We start from the raw sequence: 16,697 nt of genomic DNA, 5'->3' as shown, positions 1-16,697 counted from the left end.
CGTGTGCCCCAGGGTGGATGTCTGGGGCCCGAGTCCAAGGAAGAGAGACCGCGCCATGTGGGACGCAGACGTGGGAGTTCACCGGACATCTGTGGCCGAGGAAGGTGACAGGTGCCCGAACAACGTGGCCTGGCGGGCGGGACGGGCGGGTCCTGGACCAGCGGATGCTCGGATCCGCGGCTGCCCTGGCGTGAGAGGCCGTGCTCGGCCCCGACGGTGTCGGGCGCGCTGCCGCACACACGTGTGCCCCAGGGTGGATGTCTGGGGCCCGAGTCCAAGGAAGAGAGACCGCGCCATGTGGGACGCAGACGTGGGAGTTCACCGGACATCTGTGGACACGTGCGTGGCCGGAGTCGCGGTGGCCGGGCGGAGGACGGAGCGGTCGGCCGAGCCCCAGCAGTGGGGCAGGGGCCTGAGCCGGCCTCCGAGCGCAGAGAGCGGCCACCCGCTTCTCCTTTGTCCTCTGGCCGAGGCATCGCGAAGTTGGAGACCCCTTCCGGGACCCTCCAGCCAGCAGGATAGAAAGCACCGCCCCAAGAGGACGGGGACAGCGGGAGATTGAATGGGGAGCCGCCAGCCAGACTCGGAGCCTCACCCCCATTGCCTTTCTTGGGGGTAGGAGGAGCCTGGCGGCTTCTTGGGAGGAGGATTTTACCTCTGCAGATTCGAAAGCAGCGGTATTTTCCCGTGGTGTGGTCTCTGCTCTCCTGCTGTCTCCCTGGCTTGCCTGTGGCCTCGGTTTGCCTGACTATGAAGGGGGGACAGTGACGGCTCACAGCCCTGGGCCCGGCCGGGGCTGCAGGGTTTCTATGGCAACATCAGTGCAGGGGGAGGGCCCTGGCCAGCTGTCTCACAAGCCAGGGGTGGGAACTGCCGAGTGAGGACAGAGAAAGGTGGGGTTGGCGTTCAGACGGAATCCCTGCTGGTTCCTCCCTAGGCAGAGCCCCTCACTGTCCTCATTCTCCACCCAGAAGCTCCTCTCCGCTGCAGTGGGTGCTGTGCGGGCCCAGGCCTGCCTCTCCGCCCTGGGATCTCTAGGCCTGCTTCTCTTCCTGGGACTAATGGCCGCTCTCCACTGATTTCCAGGATTGCTCCCATCATGCAGGTGTCCTCATCCCAGGCTGGAGACAGGCTCCCAGGAGGAAGGGGATTGCTCAGTCCCTGGTGGGCCAGGGTACACCCCTGGGAGGGACTAGAGCAGAGATGAAGGGCCCAGGGCAGCCTGGAGAGCTGTGGCCAGTCTGCACCCAAATAGTGGGCCGGGGGGGCGGGCTGCTGGGAGAGATCAGGTTGAAGTTCAGAGGTCAGCTCGTCACCACCACTGGCTGAGGCAGGGAGAGGCAGGTCTCCTGGCGGTGAAGCCCTGAGTGGGACGGGGGTGGGGCAGAGGGCTCTGGGCATGCCAGCTCCTATGCCCTCTGGACCTGTCAGGTGAGCAGGGCCTGTGGGTGGCACCAGCGGCCTCTGAGACCCAGCCAGCCCTTCCCTATGGACAGCAGGCCTTTTTTTGTGGCCCAGCATGAGGCTTCCCTAACATGCATCTGCCCTAACAGACAGATCCCACAGACACGAGTGGGTGTCAGCCCATCTCTGCCCCACAGCACCGGATTCCCTGTCCAGGTACACATAGGGTACCCTGGCCCGGAGAAAGCCTCATCCTCAGAGTACCAGCCCTAGACAGATCCAGGCCAGGAAATGCTGGAGGGCTCAACCCACAGGCAGCAGACAGGAACCCATGTGTGCTGGGGGCGTGGTGGCCACGCGCTGAGGTCCCTGTTGGTGGGTGGTGTGGCTGTGCCAGGTCAGCCTGAGTCAGACCCGCCCCTGCTCATCCCTCCTGTCAAGGCTGCAGGAAGCCTCCGCTAGCCCAAAGTGAAAGAGAAAGTAGCCCCCTGCAGGCCCGCCCCACCCCGCCCCCTGGCCAATCCCTGCGGCCCCTCGCCTCCTCCCCCTCCCCGGCAGCTTCCCCTCCTGTGTGAGTGCCGGGCTGGAGTGTGGAGAAGCCATCCAGAGTGAGTGCCTGGGGCAGAGTGAGAACAGGACCAGCGGGCAGGTGGTGGAGTGGGGGTCGGTGGTGGATGGCCCAGCCCTGGAAAACTGAGGTGAAGGTCAGGAGTCCCTGAGGATCTGTGGGTGTGAGCCAGCGGTGTGGCCCTGGGCAACGGCGGTGCCGGTGCCCGAAACAGCTGGCCTCTGGGGGACCCAGGGTGAGGAGGAAAGGCCCCCGACGCTGGGATTTTATGGCCATGACCTTATGGGAGGCCCCTGAGGCTGTGGCTCCCCAGCCCTGCCGCTTAGTGGGAGAGGCCCGTTCTCCTCTCCTCTGTAGTGGATGGGGGTGCCAGCCACAGGGGGCCTCAGAAGGCCAGCCATCCCCCACCCCCAAGGCTTCCAGGGGTCCCATCACTGGCTTCTGTGTATCCATGAGTGAAACTCCTGGGAGGGGTGGAGGGGAGGAAGATGGGCAAGGGGCTGGCTGTGGGGGGTGTGGGCTTCCTGGGGAGGAGCTCTGCAGGCCCTGGGTGGAGCTGCTGTGGGAGGAGAGCTATACCTGGGATGGCTGAGCCCAGGTCGGCGGGGGATCTTAGGGCACCCAGGACCTCAGCCCCAAGCTCGAAGGGGCCAGGTGCTGGCTGCTGCTTTCTGTGCTGAAGGATGTGGGGGATGGCCACCACAGCTGTCCAGGTCAAGGTGCTCCAGTAGGCACCCTGGCACCGGCCCCTGGCACTGCCCTCAGAGGTGCCTGGCCCTTTAAAAGCCGGAGCTGGCCGGGGTGCACGTGAGCCCGAGCCCGAGCGTGAGCGCGCGTGTGAGGCTGGCTGGGAAGACGCTGGTGGTGGGGAGGGGGGGATTGAAAGGAAGCCAGGTGGTCCCAGGGGTGGGCATGGGACTGGGTGGCAGGTGCCTCCTGCTGCTGCACTCTCAGGATGCAGTGACGGCTCCCGTCTGGGGTGGTGGGTGACAGGCTGCATGTGAGAGGGAGGCTGGGGGAGGATTACTCTTCGTGCGGCCCCACCCTCACTCATTCCCATCCCCTCTTCCTTCCAGGACAGAAGGGGTGGTTGCTGAAGCCTGGAAATTCCCCTGAAGGTGGAGCACCGCCCAACCCCCCTGCGTCCCAGCCTCTCTCAAGGCCACCTCCACCTCCACCTCCACCCCGCCTGGCCTGGCGTTCACCTCTTCGGCTCCTCCCTGGGCACGATCGAGTTAAATGGCTGATAAGCAGATCAGGTCAGATTCCAGTCCTGGCTGCTTGCCCCGCCCCCACCCTGACCCATGGTCGCAGAAACCGTCCTGACACTCCTGTCCACACAGCCTGCCAGCCAAGCTCATCAATGGCGGCATCGCCGGGCTGATCGGAGTCACCTGCGTGTTCCCCATCGACCTGGCCAAGACCAGGCTGCAGAACCAGCAGAACGGCCAGCGCATGTACACAAGCATGTGAGTGTGCCAGGCGGTCGTGGGGAGCAGGCCCAGCATGTGGCAGCTCGGGAGGCAAGGCGGGGGGGCGCTGCTCCTGTGCCCCTCACCCTGTTTGACAGAAGGGAAACTGGAGGCAGGCAGGCCTGGGGGAGATCCCATGTGGGTCAGGACTGGGGTCAGGGCTGGGCTGAGGACTTGGCCTCTTACGTCAGCCCTAGACAGTCCAGGGACCCTGGCCTCCAGCTGGCCCCAGCTGGCCCCGGCTCACCCTGTCCCCTTGGCCACAGGTCCGACTGCCTCATCAAGACCATCCGCTCCGAGGGATACTTCGGCATGTACCGGGGTAAGGCTTGAGTTGGCTCGGCTCGAGATGGGCAGGCCTGGATAGCGCCTGCGAGTCGTGGCAAGGAGCGGTGGGGGAGGCAGGGCAGGGCAGCCAGCCTGGGCCTGGTGTGTGAGCGTGGACATGTCTGGGGGGGCTGTGCCTGTGCAGGGGACTGGATCTCTGGTGAGTGGCAGTTCTCAGCCCCTCCCGTGACAACTCCCCGCCCCCGCTTAGTGCCTGGTGTGTGGGATGCCACAGTACATGTGTCTCCTCCGTGGTGGCCACAGCCGTCTCTGCTTTCTGGGACAGGCTGGACCCCGTCTGTGGCTGGGGATGGGAGGGAGTAGGGGGAATTACCGCAAATCGGCTTAGGACGCAGTCCGGAGCCTGGATTTGGTAGAAGCTCTGCAGCCCTGAGCCCTCGGCACTGAGATGGGGGCTCTCCACAGCCTCCCCCGAACTCTGGCCCACTCCAGACCACACGCTCGGGTGACTTCTGGCCCCAGTCTGCTGCCAGCACAAGCACCCTCTGTTCCCTAGGGAGGGAGGGGTTCCCAGGGAGGCCTCAGGGGCTCCGGGATGATCCCCATGCCCTTAGCAGCAAGATGCTGTCCAGAATCAGAGACAGATGCAGTGGGCATGGGAAAGCCGGAACCAGAGGTGCTGCCCCATCCCTGCCTGGCCCCGCCCCACCTGGCACACACCAGGCCCAAATGTGAGTGAGAGGGCAGGAGATGGTGGCCAGGAGTGACTAGGATGGGGCTTTGACAGCCAGGCAGCAAGTCCTGGCCAAGCACCTCCCTACCCAGGCCACCAAGCATGCCCCCCAGCTGACCCCCTGCTCCACAGGAGCTGCTGTGAACTTGACCCTCGTCACCCCCGAGAAGGCCATCAAGCTGGCAGCCAACGACTTCTTCCGCCATCAGCTCTCTAAGGATGGGTGAGGGCCCTGCCTGGCAGACACTCAAGGGGTCTTAGGCTTTAAAGGAAGGGTCCACCCGGCCAGCTGGGTCCCACCTGGGGGCTCCGCCTGTCTTCAGCCCCTTCCTTGGGGCTTCTTTGAGCTTGTGGGTTGGCCTCCCTCCTTTCCTCTGACCAGGGGAGCAGAGCAGATGCCAAATCAGTGGGGCTCTGGCCTGGCAGCCCTTGGCTTCCAGCTGCTGCCTGTGTAAGCCAGAGCTTGAGGGCACTGACTGGCTCCCCCATTGCTGGAGGGGGGCTGCAAGGGCAGCCCCTTTTTAGGGCACTCGACCCCCATTTCCCATTTTCCTTTATTGAAGACAGCCCCACTGCCCTCCACAGGCCTGCCTCTGCCTCCACAGCTCCCACCATCCTCTGTGCCCAGGCACGGTGGGCAGCCCCGAGGGTGGCAGGTAGGCCTGTCTCTTCCCGCTCACCGCGGCCTTGCCCCTACCACAGGCAGAAGCTGACCCTGCTTAAAGAGATGCTGGCAGGCTGTGGGGCTGGCACCTGCCAGGTGATCGTGACCACGCCCATGGAGATGCTGAAGATCCAGCTGCAGGATGCAGGGCGCATCGGTGAGGGAAGAGGGAAGAGGGAAGAGGGAGGGGAGAGGGCAGAGGTGCGGGAAGAGGTGAGGGCGATGGGAGGGCAGGGACACAGGGAGGGCCAGAGTGTGTCCCCTGCCCGCTTTGCACAGAAGAAGAGACAGCAGCCTCTTTGTCCGCAGCCGCCCAGAGGAAGATCCTGGCTGCCCAGGGCCAGCTCTCGGCCCAGGGGGGTGCCCAGCCCTCAGTGGAGGCTCCACCTGCCCCTCGGCCTACAGCCACCCAGCTGACCCGTGACCTGCTGCGAAGCCGCGGCGTTGCTGGTCTCTACAAGGGACTCGGGGCCACGCTGCTCAGGTAGGAGGCACAGGGTGGATGGGAGGAGGGAGAGGGGAGGCCGGCCTGCCCAACCCACCAGCTCCTGTCCACCAAGTCCTGTCCCCATGACCACCTCACTCCCCACAGGGACGTTCCCTTCTCCGTGGTCTACTTCCCGCTCTTTGCCAACCTGAACCAGCTGGGCCGCCCGGCGTCCGAGGAGAAGTCGCCTTTCTACGTGTCCTTCCTGGCCGGCTGTGTGGCCGGGAGTGCCGCCGCTGTGGCCGTCAACCCTTGTGATGGTCAGCGCATGGGACGGCGCCCGGCTGGGGATGGGGTGGGACTGGCCCTTGGCCAGGCTCACACTGACCCGAGCGTCCCTTGCAGTGGTGAAGACGCGGCTCCAGTCACTTCAGCGAGGCGTCAATGAGGACACCTACTCTGGGTTCCTGGACTGTGCCAGGTGGGGAGGTCTCAGAGGGGGTGGGGCCTGGGGGCCTGCGTACCGGGCTGACCCTCCCCTCCTTCCTCCACAGGAAGATCCTGCGGCACGAGGGCCCCTCCGCCTTCCTGAAGGGCGCCTACTGCCGCGCGCTGGTCATCGCACCCCTTTTCGGCATTGCCCAGGTGGTCTACTTCCTGGGCATCGCGGAGTCCCTGCTGGGGCTACTGCAGGACCCCCAGGCCTGAGCCCAGCGCCCGCTCCACCCCAGCCAGCCGGGCAGGGCTAGTGTGGGGCTGGAGCCAGGCAGCTAGCCCAGGACGGAGCAAGGGAAGACCCCTCCCCAGCCCTCCTGTCGGCAGGGGCGGCAGGGGACGGGGTGCAGGGTCCACATAGGTGGTGCACACGTGAGCCCCCCGGGGTGCTGCCTGCATCGTTGGGATCAATGTCTTATTTATGTAGAAAATGCAGAAATCTTTACATTCCTCAAGCTAGCCCCTGCCCCAATCCTGCCCTGGCCTGAACACCCCCAGGGACAGAGCTGGTCTCTGGGCTGGGGGCCCCCGGGCCTGGGTTGGGCAGGCTGGACCATACCCCCAGTCCACCGGTTCCAGTCTCCACGGCCGTCCTGGTCCACACAGGGACCCTGCACAAACCTATTTATTGAACCTGCTGGGCCCAAGCGGCTTTCCAGCCCTGCCGTCCTTCCCCAGCCGCTCTTGTCGCCTTGGCAGGACTGGACTCTGCCTCCCTGGCCAGCCTTGCAAGAGGACCGGGGTCTCCTGCCCTCTCTGTTGAGCCAGGAATCCCAAGTGAGGGGTTGCCCCAGGGTCTGACTCTCAGGGCAAGCCCGTCACCCACTGTGGGACTTTGTGGTGGGCCCCTCAGCTCCCACCCCAGGTTGGGGCCCAGACTGTGAGGTCTGTGTGTGTGTGTGTGTGTGTGTGTGTTGTGGGGATCTGGCCTGGCCCTTGGGGATGGGGCTGCCGGGGACTGCCCCCCTTCCTGCCGTGGCCAGGCGCTCTGTGTGCTGTGTGTGTCCCAGGCTCTGTTGACCCCGTCCAGGAACTTAGTTACCCAGCCTGGCCTCTCTTCTGAGATTGGCCAGGGAGCAAGGCAGGCAAGGGGACCAGTGTGGAGCCTGAGGGTGCCTGCCCTGCTCTGGAGGGAGGGCCAGGAGCTGCCGCCCACCCCAAGTCCTCTCAGGGCCCACCCTCCTCTTTTGGCCTTTGCATAAGGCCCCTGGGTACACTCCAGAAACCCCATCCTTCCTGCCTCCGGGCATAAGGCCCCTGACCACACTTCAGAAGCCCCATTCCCTGCTGCCTCCAGGCCCAGCCCTGCTGTGAGCCGAAGCTCTCCCTGCCCCGCCCTGGCCATGTGATCGTGTTGGTGACAGACCCTGATGTGCTGGTGCTGTGTCCCCAAAACCGGGGCCCTCCACAGAGGCCCCTTCCCAGCGACACTACCTGGGGCTCAGGCCCGGACCCCTCCAGTTCACGGTTGCTCCTGGGAGCTGCCCCTCCCGTCACATCTGAACCTTGGAAGCTGCTGCTGCTGCTTTACAGAATTATATTTTTTTCTTTTGAAGAGTTTTAAGAAGTTGTAACTTTTTGTGTCTTGTCATGTCAGAGGATAAATAAATATTCTAAGTAGATGCTGCTGTCTGGGGGTCTGTTTGGGGGCAGGGGAGGGCAGTCCCCTCTTCCCGTAACTGGCTCCCTTCAGACTGCGGGGCTATGCCTGCACACCCACCCACCGACCAAGGGGCACCCTGGCTTGGAGGGGATGCTGGGCGGGACCCACCTCCTGCCTCTGGCAGTCCCAGATGGGACTTGAACCCTGCAGTTGCTCTCCCTGACCCTAAGGTTCTCCCCCCCACCATCTAGGGTGGAGCTGGGTTTGCAGACCCCGCAGTTCCCGGCGGGGCGGGGCCCCGTCGCCCCTCCCCCTCCCCGCCCTCCTGCGCCGGGAGCAGTGCATTGTGGGAAACTCCCGAGCTCTCCTCCGCGTTCGCAGCCGCCGTCGTCCCGTGGAGGAGCGCGCAGCCCGGGGGAGGACGGAGGACGCGTAAGGCGGGGGGCTCCCGGCCGGCGGGGCGGGGCAGGCACGGGGTCCTGCGGGGCGAGGAGCCAGCTCTGAGCCTTGAAGGTCACCGGGGTTGCGCGCGGGCCCCCCAGTTCTCCAGGGCGCAGCTGCTTTTGGGAGAGGGAGGCAGTGGCCGGGATGTAAGTGACACAGATAGCGAGGTTGGGGGGCAGACCACCTGCTCTTTGCAAACTTGATGCCCAGCAGCTGGGCCCCCCCCAGAACTGCAGGGGTGAAGGGGTGGCTGCTTCCCTGGGAGGTCGGCAGCAGCTGGGCCTCTCCTGGAGACACCCTCATCACGCTGTGACCTTCGGGTGACCTTCAGTGTGGTCAGTGCACCTAGCGGGGGTTGGGAAACGCGCCTCCCTTTCTCTGAAGGTCGGGGGATTTCTCATCCTTCCCTGGGAGAGGTAGACAGGCGGCCTCTGAGGCTTTGGGGCAAGACCCACTCAGGTTCGGGGCGGCTGGGCCCCCAGGGCTCTTCCCACCTCTGCCTGAGTCATTGAGAATCTGGGCACGGCCTTTCCCACAGCCCAGAACCCTGTCCTCCACCCTGACTCGCCGGCCAAGAACAGCGTGTGTCCACCCTGTTTAATGCCAGGAACCCTCTGCCCACAGAGACAGCACAGCCTTGGGCTCTGCAAGGACTCTGCCCCAGGGCTGGAGAGAGGCAGGGCCTGTGCTGGGGAGGGGGCCTCAGAGGCTGGGGAGGAGCAGATGACCCTTGGAAGCACAGCCCCATGCTGCCTTCCTGGAGAGACACCCCAGTTTTCTCAAGTCTGGTATCTCGTGGGCCCACCCACCCTGATGGCTGCCTGAGATCCCAGCTCCTGCCCCTCCCCGCCCTCCTTCACCAGGATCCTGGCCAGGTCGCAGCCTCGGTGCCTCAGTGTCCGACTCTGCAAAGCAGGAGTGCTCTCCTGAGGAGGGGATGCAGTCGTCTTTCCCACTGCGGCTCCGATCACCTCCCCTCCTTGGAGGGGAGAATGCTTTTCCTTCCAGTTCTCGGGGTCTGATCCTCACTTCCCCACCAAGAGCCTCCTGCCCCTGGCTGGTAGGAGGACGTGGCATTTGCATGGGCCATTTTACGGAGCACCGGGGGGCCCCTAGCTCCTCCCACCTGTGCGTGGCCCTTGCCTCTGCGGCTGGTGGGGTTCCTCGAGGAGTGGTCATGGACAGACGGAGGCCAGGCTGTGAAAGAGAAGCGTCAGAGGCCCACAGGAGGCCCCTGAGCTGGGGCTCCGGGGAATCCAGAGAACTGGGCAGGGGCTGCCTGGGGACCAGGTAGTTGGGGCAGCACAGGGGGGACTGGACCCACACGCAGCCTCCCTTGTGTCTCCCTCCAGGCCCATAGAATGCCCAGGGCTGACGAGCTGTCCTGAGCCCCTCTGGTGCACCCACCTGCCTGTCCCTACGCCCCGCCCACCATGGAGTCCAGAGGGAAGTCGGCCAGCAGCCCCAAGCCTGACACCAAGGCGCCCCAGGCCACCACCGAGGCCAAGGTACCCCCGGCAGCCGATGGGAAGGCCCCCTTGACCAAGCCCTCGAAGAAGGAGGCCCCGGCCGAGAAGCAGCAGCCGCCAGCGGCCCCCACCACGGTACCTGCCAAGAAGACCCCGGCCAAGGCCGACCCTGCCCTTCTCAACAACCACAGTAACCTGAAGCCGGCCCCCGCGGCCCCCAGCAGTCCCGATGCAACCCCAGAGGCCAAGGGTCCTGCGGATGGGGCGGAGGAGGACGGAGCTGCCGGTGGGGGGCCTGGGGGCCAAGGTCCCTGGTCCTGCGAGAACTGGAACCCCCTGCTGGTGGCTGGAGGTGTGGCCGTGGCAGCCATAGCCCTGATTCTCGGTGTGGCCTTCCTGGCCCGGAAAAAATAATACCTGGGGGCCAGGCGGGGGGCACGGAGCCACTTCCTGTACAGACCTGAGGAAGCCAGTGCATGCAGCGTTCACCCTTATCTACGTGTACACACACACATTCATCACACACCTACATATGCCCCCAACACACGTGCAAAGTGGAGAGGATGCCCGAGCCCACCCCTGCTGACCCAGGACTTCCCCAACCTCCAGGGTAGAAAGAGTCCAGGCTCCGGGGTCCACAGCACAGGATGCAGGGAGAAGGCACAGCTGGGGGACCGCAAGAAAGGAGTGGACTCCGTGTGTGGGCCCCCCACCCCCAGCGGCTGGGTGATGCTGGGCCCCCAGGGCTGGTCTCTGAGTGGGGGCGCCGGGATGGGTTCTGCCTGGGCCCGGCCCTCATGGGGACATTAAAGGGCACGGTTGCTCCACTTGCCCCAGTTCTGCTCTTTGTGTACCCCTGGGGGTCTGCCTGGGCCGATGCAGTGGGACAGACCTGGGGTGGGCAGTCACCTCAGCAGAGCCTCAGTGCCACCTCCCCACGCCACCCAAGCCTAGCTGGGTGGGAAGACGGAGCCTGAGGCCTGCTTGTGGAGGGGGTGCTGCCCAAGGGTCGCCTTCCCCAGCTTGTGCTCCAGGGGAGCTCCGATGCTGGTGGGGAGGCAGGATGTCGAGGGCCCCTTACAGTTGTGCCCGCCCTGCCCCGCTAGACTGCCCCTCCAGCTTGCACCTGGCACCATCTGAGTCTAACCAGCGTATACATGCAATAACAGGTAGAGTAGAACTGCTTGGCGGCGACCGTCACACACTGTCCTCAGCCCACCGTACCTGGGGAGGCCCCTTGTGCAGCCCCCCCTTAGCGCATCCAGTCCCAGCGTGGCCTTTGGCGTGCGGCAGCAGGCGAGCTCCCGGAAGGTGGTGGTGGGCACTGTGAGAACGCGGCCTGCCCTCACTGGCCAGCGGCCACAGGAACCCTGGGCCTGAGTGGAGGCTGAGTCTGAAATAAACTGTGTTGTCTAAAGGCTGGGCTGGCATCCTCATCTGCATGTGGCGGAGACGCAGGGGCTTCCCACGGGGAATGAGGGGTTCACGTCCACACCCCGGGCTTTCCAGGGGAGGGGTGCTGCATCCAGGACCCTCTGACGGGACCCCTGCCACTCCTATGCACTTATCCCGGGGGGCTCAGCCCGGAGCCACACCCAGGCCCTGCCCCATCCTCCTCCCTGGCCTTCCTGTGGGTCCTGACCCAAGGTGGACACCCGGGGGCTACAGGACCAAGGAGCAGTGAGGACATGGGGTGCGGGGAGGGCAAGCCCTGCTTCTCGGGCCGAGCTCTCTAGCCAGGCAGGGGGCCCTTCCGCAGCTCCCACTGCAGCGAGCCCCCACATCCTGAGTGCAGAAGTGGCTCCCCTCAACACCTCATTCATGGCACCCAGCCCACTCTGACCAGGTGTCCACCTGGCGGGCCTGGCCACGGGTGAGGCTGCAGCATGCAGGCCAACAGGGAGCAAGGCCTGCGGTGCCTGGGAAGGACTCCTTTGACCTCTGTCATCCTGGCCCCTGGGTTTCACCTGACGGGTGGCTGAGGCTGGCAGACAAGAGCTCCCTGATCACCTCCTCCCCGAAGCCTTCTTCCAGCTGGTGTGGGGGGACAGCCGTGTCTTCCTCCTGCCCTTCTGGCACACTCCCTCCCCAGAGCAGCAGTCCTCGTCCATGCACCCACACTGAGGCCCAGACAGATACGGAGGGCCCACGGGGTAGAACCAGCTTAAGCTGACCCTGTTGCTCCCAACCAGGTTGCCCTGCGAAAGCCTCCCTTGATCCCCACCCATGCCGCTGCATCCTACAAGTCAAGGAGGCAGCCTACCCCTTGAGCCTGCTGACCTGAGTGTAGCTTATGGAGGAGAAGGCTCTGTGCAGACGCTGCTGACACCTCCAACTCCCAGCTCACCTGCCCCATGGGTGCCAGGCTACCTCTCTTGACTGGCCAGCAGGGCCCCTCACCACTCTTGGCCTGCCTTCCAGTCACCCATTCTCTCCCTTCTGTGGCTTATTCTTTAAAACCAACCAGCCAACCCTGTCTGATATAGCAGGGGACTTGAAAGGGGCCGAGAGGACTGAAGATGGTCTGCCATCTTTAACCACAAGGCTTGGCACTTTGGTGCTGACATTCCACTCACAATGCTGCCTTATTTACTTAGCGATTCTCTATTAAACGATGCTTAGATATTCCAAAACTTTTTCAACTTTAGACGGAGCAGGAATGAAAATCCTTGTAGGCTGGGCACGGCGGCTCACACTTGTAATCCCAGCACTTTGGGAGGCCAACGTGGACAGATGGCTTGAGCTCAGGCGTTTGAGACCAGCCTGGCCAACATAGTGAGACCCCTGTCTCTACAATACAAATACAGCAAGGCACAGTGGCTCATGCCTGTAAGCCCAGCACTTTGGGAGGCCAAGGCAGGTGGACCACGAGGTCAGGAGTTCGAGACCAGCCTGACACACATGGTGAAACCCTGTCTCTACTAAAAATAGAAAAATTAGTCAGGCCTGGTGGCGGGCACCTATAATCCCAGCTACTCAGGAAGCTGAGGGAGGAGAATCACTTGAACTCAGGAAGCAGAGGTTGCAGTGAGCTGAGATCACACCACTGCACTCCAGCCTGGGTGACGGAGCGAGACTCCATCTCAATAAATAAATAAATAAATAAAAATTAGCCAGTCATGGTGGTGTGCGTCTGTGGTCCCAGCTGCTCAGGAGGCTGAGGCAGGAGGATTGCCTGAGCCAGGGAGGTTGAGGCTGCAGTGAGCTATGACTGTGCCACTGCCTTCCAGCCTGGGCAGCACAGCAAGACCCTGTCTCAAACGACAACAAAAACACAAAGAAAATCTCTGTAAAACCTATTCTGGGTTTGTCATACAGCATGCACGTCTTTTCTGGGTTTATCGTATAAACACAAAGTCCACTGTCTTAACCATTTTGAAGTGCACAGTGCAGCAGCCTCCTGGGGATCCATTACCACCGTCCACCTCCAGAACGCTGCATCGCTCCAGAGACTCTGTCCCCATTACACAGGGACTCCCCGTCCCCTCCCCTCAACCCCTGGCACCCACCATCTACTTTCTGCCTCAACGGCTCTCCCAAATCTAGCGTTGTAGATAAACGGTATCATGTAACATCTGTCCTTTTGATTGGCCTGTTTCACTCAGGGTCCCTCCATGCTGTAGTCTGTTCAACTTACCTTCCTTTTTATTTTTTGAGATGGAGTCTTGCTCTGTTGCCCAGGCTGGAGTGCAGTGACATGATCTTGGCTCACTGCAACCTCTGCCTCCCGGGTTCAAGCGACTCTTCTGCCTCAGTCTCCCAAGTAGCTGCGACCACAGGAACTTGCCACCATGCCTGGTTAATTTTTTTCTTTTTTTTGCATTTTTAGTAGAAGCGAGGTTTCACCATGTGTGTCAGGCTGGTCTCAAACTCCTGTCCTCAGGCAATGCACCTGCCTCGGCCTCCCAAAGTGCTGGGATTACAGGCATGAGCCACTACCCTCAGCCTGTGTGTTTTTTCTTTGCAGGAATGCCTCCTCATTTGTTGGATTTCTTGCGGTGTTTTGTGTCCCGAGCCCTTTGCTGCTTGCAGCATCCAATTCTCTCCTCCAGTCAGTAGCCACTGGCCTTCCCGTGTTTCTGGAGCACGTACGTTCTAAAAACCTGAGTTTATCGGCCGGGCGCGGTGGCTCAAGCCTGTAATCCCAGCACTTTGGGAGGCCGAGACGGGTGGATCACGAGGTCAGGAGATCGAGACCATCCTGGCTAACACAGTGAAACCCCGTCTCTACTAAAAAAAATACAAAAAATTAGCCGGGCGAGGTGGCGGGCGCCTGTAGTCCCAGCTACTCGGGAGGCTGAGGCCAGAGAATGGCGTAAACCCGGGAGGCGGAGCTTGCAGTGAGCTGAGATCCGGCCACTGCACTCCAGCCTGGGCGACAGAGCGAGACTCCGTCTCAAAAAAAAAAAAAAAAATACAAAAAACTAGCTGGGCGAGGTGGGGGGCGCCTGTAGTCCCAGCTACTTGGGAGGCTGAGGCAGGAGAATGGCGTAAACCCGGGAGGCGGAGCTTGCAGTGAGCTGAGATCCGGCCACTGCACTCCAGCCCGGGCGACAGAGCAAGACTCTGTCTCAAAAAAAAAAAAAAAAAAAAAAAAAAACCTGAGTTTATCAAATTGGAACCATTCTCCCATTACCGAATAAGTTTCTAGAATCGTGGGCAGAAGGATATCCTGCCACGCTGGAGTCTCATATTCCTGGCATTCACTCATGCGTAGGCCTTTCATCCATCTGGCACTTAGGTTGTGTGTGGCGCGAGCCAGGGGTCTCACGTTTCTTTCCCATGAGATTGGACGGCCCCGATGCCAGGGAGTGGATGGCCCTCTGCCAGCCCGCAAGGCGGCGCCAGCTCCTGCTCCCACTTCCCAGCACAGTCTGTTCTGAGCCACGCCCCACCCAGCACAGCCTGTTCTGAGCCCCACTGCCTGCAACTGTAGCTTCGCCATGATCTCACCTCCCTATTTCTCTCTTTAATCTCCCACAGGTGCTCAGCGACTGGCTTCCCTCCTGGGAGGAGGTCGGAGTCTCCGTCTGGGATTCCGAGGCTCGGCTGCTGTTTCACAGTGCCCCTAAACCTCCGCAGTGTACGAACCTTTCCCAAAGGAAAACAAATTCTCAGGGATGCCCAGAGCTTATCAGTTCACTTTTATTACAGAACACTTTTTTTTGTTTTTTGAGACAGAGTCTTGCTCTGTCGCCCAGGCTGGAATGTAGTGGTGCGATCTTGGCTCACTGCAAGCTCTGCCTCCTGGGTTCAAACTATTCTCCTGCCCCAGCCTCCGGAGTACTGCCCCAGCCTGTAAGTCCCGAGTGGACTACAGGTGTCCACCACATCTGGCTATTTTATTTTATTTTATTTTAGGGCCGGGGGTTTCACCATGTTGGCCAGGCTGGTCTCAAACTCCTGACCTCAGGTGATCTGTCCACCTCGGCCTCCCCAAGTGCTGGGATCCCAGGTGTGAGCCACTGCGTCTGGCCTCAGAACACTTCTGAGGTCTAAACAAACACTAGATAGAAAATGTGTATACAAAGGTCATGCGGTGAAGTCGAATTGCTTGTAAGGAAATCTGGCAAACGGGAAAGCTCTGATGTGCAGCGTCATCTCTAGGGACAGAGGCGTCCATGGATCCGGGGGCCAGGGACTGTCTGAGGCAGGCTGTGCCCCCCAGGCTCTGTGGGAACTGCCTGGAGACTTGCAGCTCTGAGCCTTGCTGGGAACCTGCACCAGCATGTCAGGTCCCCCATTCTCGTGTTAGGAGCCAGCGACACACGTGTGGCTTCCTGGGGCGCATGTGGTATGTATCACCTGGTGCAGAACAGGGTGGGCTGGGGGGAGGTTTCTCTGTTTCCTCTCCAGCATCCCCTCCCCACTGCTGAGAGGGTGCACCTCCTCTTCCGGGACTCCCACCCTAGTGCATTCTTGGTGAGGCTGCTGGTCACCTCCAGGCCCTCCCCTAGACACGGGCAGGGGCCCAGGCAGAATCCTCCAAAAGCAGGGCACAGTGAGCAAGGCTTATGGGGGCACTCACTGCTCCAGACTCCCACCCTGGGCTGCTGCAGGTCCTGGCCTGACTCGGGTCTTCCGTGTCTCCCTGGTCCCAGGGAGGGATGGGCAGGGACCAGTCTCCCTGCCTTTCAGTGACCAGTCCCTGAGCACCTGGACACACTCTGATCTGCTGTCTCCAGGCCAAGGCTGAACTTGCACTTGCCCTGTGTGCCCCAGGTGGGAGTCAGTCGGGGCAGGAGAGATGCTTGTGGTGCAGCCAGTGCTGAGGCCACCCCCTGGGACCCGCCCCAGCACATGGGAAGGAAGGCACACGGTAGGTTAGGGTCGCCCCCGAGTGCAGCAGCTCCAGAAGTGTGTTTGGGAGGGAACTGTCATGCCCCTCCCTGGGGCTGCTGCACCCTGTCCTCCATGTCCTGGGCACTAGGCTAGGCCAACTTACGACAGGGCCTACCTCCTTGTTGCAACCCCCTCCAGACCACAGAGGCCGGCACCTGCCACGTCTCACGTCTCTGGCCAGTTCATGCCAGGCTGGGGGGCAGATGTCAGAGCCAGCAGCTCCTGTTCTCTCAAGTGCTTCTGACGCCCAGGTGAAGGTACCCTCGTGCCCCAGCCCACAGCCCTGGCCCAGACTCCCTGCGTCTTAGCGGCTGTCACTTACTGTCTGCTTCCTGCTTCTGGGTCTGCATGACTCACAGGTGCTGGGGTCTAAGTCTCCAGACCACCCAGCCCAGCCTTGGTGAAAGGGGAACCTGGCCGAGCCCCCGCTGGGAAAGTCAAGGACTGTCCAACATGCCCCTTCCCAAGAAAGGAACCCATGTCTCCTGGTCCCAGCCCCCAACCTGAGGTCCACCTGGTAATCGGGCTGAGCTAACAGAGGGCACCCAGGGCAGCCACTGTGTGGGGGGCGTTCTCAGCAAGGGGGTACAGTTGGCCCTCAGGATCTATGGGTTCTGCATCCATGGATTCAACCAACTAAGGATGTTAAATATTTGAAAAAACATGAGTGGTTTTGTCTGATTTTTTTTCTTCTTGTTATTTCCTTTTCTTTTTTTTTTTTTTTGAGACGGAGTCTTGCTCTGTCGCCCGGGCTCCCTCACTTGTCTCCTCTTTCCTTCTTGACTTCT

At 62.0% G+C, this 16,697-nt stretch overlaps 2 protein-coding genes and 1 long non-coding RNA gene across 5 annotated transcripts in view; 2 read left to right on the top strand and 1 right to left on the bottom strand.

The window, feature by feature from the left end:
- SLC25A22 (solute carrier family 25 (mitochondrial carrier: glutamate), member 22) overlaps positions 1-7,673 on the top strand; it is a 20,484-nt gene extending 12,811 nt beyond the window's left edge. The window contains exons 1-10 of one of the 3 annotated variants that reach the window (XM_011930016.1): positions 217-615; positions 3,049-3,231; positions 3,316-3,441; positions 3,711-3,766; positions 4,598-4,688; positions 5,168-5,286; positions 5,439-5,613; positions 5,722-5,876; positions 5,962-6,037; positions 6,111-7,673. In XM_011930016.1, the coding sequence (XP_011785406.1) occupies positions 3,212-3,231; positions 3,316-3,441; positions 3,711-3,766; positions 4,598-4,688; positions 5,168-5,286; positions 5,439-5,613; positions 5,722-5,876; positions 5,962-6,037; positions 6,111-6,264 (972 nt within the window). In that variant the 5' untranslated portion in view covers positions 217-615; positions 3,049-3,211 and the 3' untranslated portion in view covers positions 6,265-7,673. Of the gene's footprint in view, positions 1-216; positions 616-1,851; positions 2,174-3,048; positions 3,232-3,315; positions 3,442-3,710; positions 3,767-4,597; positions 4,689-5,167; positions 5,287-5,438; positions 5,614-5,721; positions 5,877-5,961; positions 6,038-6,110 lie in introns of those variants that run through there. The other 2 variants (XM_011930014.1, XM_011930015.1) reach the window with 2 other exon arrangements.
- Positions 7,674-7,989: 316 nt separating this feature from the next.
- Positions 7,990-10,988, top strand: CEND1 (cell cycle exit and neuronal differentiation 1). Its single transcript, XM_011930009.1, has 2 exons — positions 7,990-8,086; positions 9,451-10,988. The coding sequence occupies exon 2, from the start codon at positions 9,532-9,534 to the stop codon at positions 9,979-9,981; it is 450 nt and encodes a 149-aa protein (XP_011785399.1). The 5' UTR covers positions 7,990-8,086; positions 9,451-9,531; the 3' UTR covers positions 9,982-10,988.
- Positions 10,989-13,388: 2,400 nt separating this feature from the next.
- LOC105503202 lies at positions 13,389-14,454 on the bottom strand. The gene is made up of 2 exons (XR_001000443.1): positions 14,169-14,454; positions 13,389-13,670 (listed from the first exon to the last, which is right to left on the bottom strand). It is a non-coding gene; the product is annotated as an uncharacterized LOC105503202 (long non-coding RNA).
- Between the last annotated feature and the right edge of the window lie 2,243 nt (positions 14,455-16,697).

The sequence above is a fragment of the Colobus angolensis genome, unplaced genomic scaffold (genome assembly GCF_000951035.1).
Source record: "Colobus angolensis palliatus isolate OR3802 unplaced genomic scaffold, Cang.pa_1.0 Scaffold84, whole genome shotgun sequence".
In the NCBI taxonomy this organism is placed as follows: Eukaryota; Metazoa; Chordata; class Mammalia; order Primates; family Cercopithecidae; genus Colobus; species Colobus angolensis.
The sequence above is the reverse complement of the archived record's forward strand: the minus strand, read 5'-3'. Positions and strand labels throughout refer to the sequence as shown.

Coding starts and splice junctions, on each gene's coding strand:
- CEND1 (XM_011930009.1), top strand. CDS start 9,532: ATGGAGTCCAGAGGGAAGTCGGCCAGCAGCCCCAAGCCTGACACCAAG.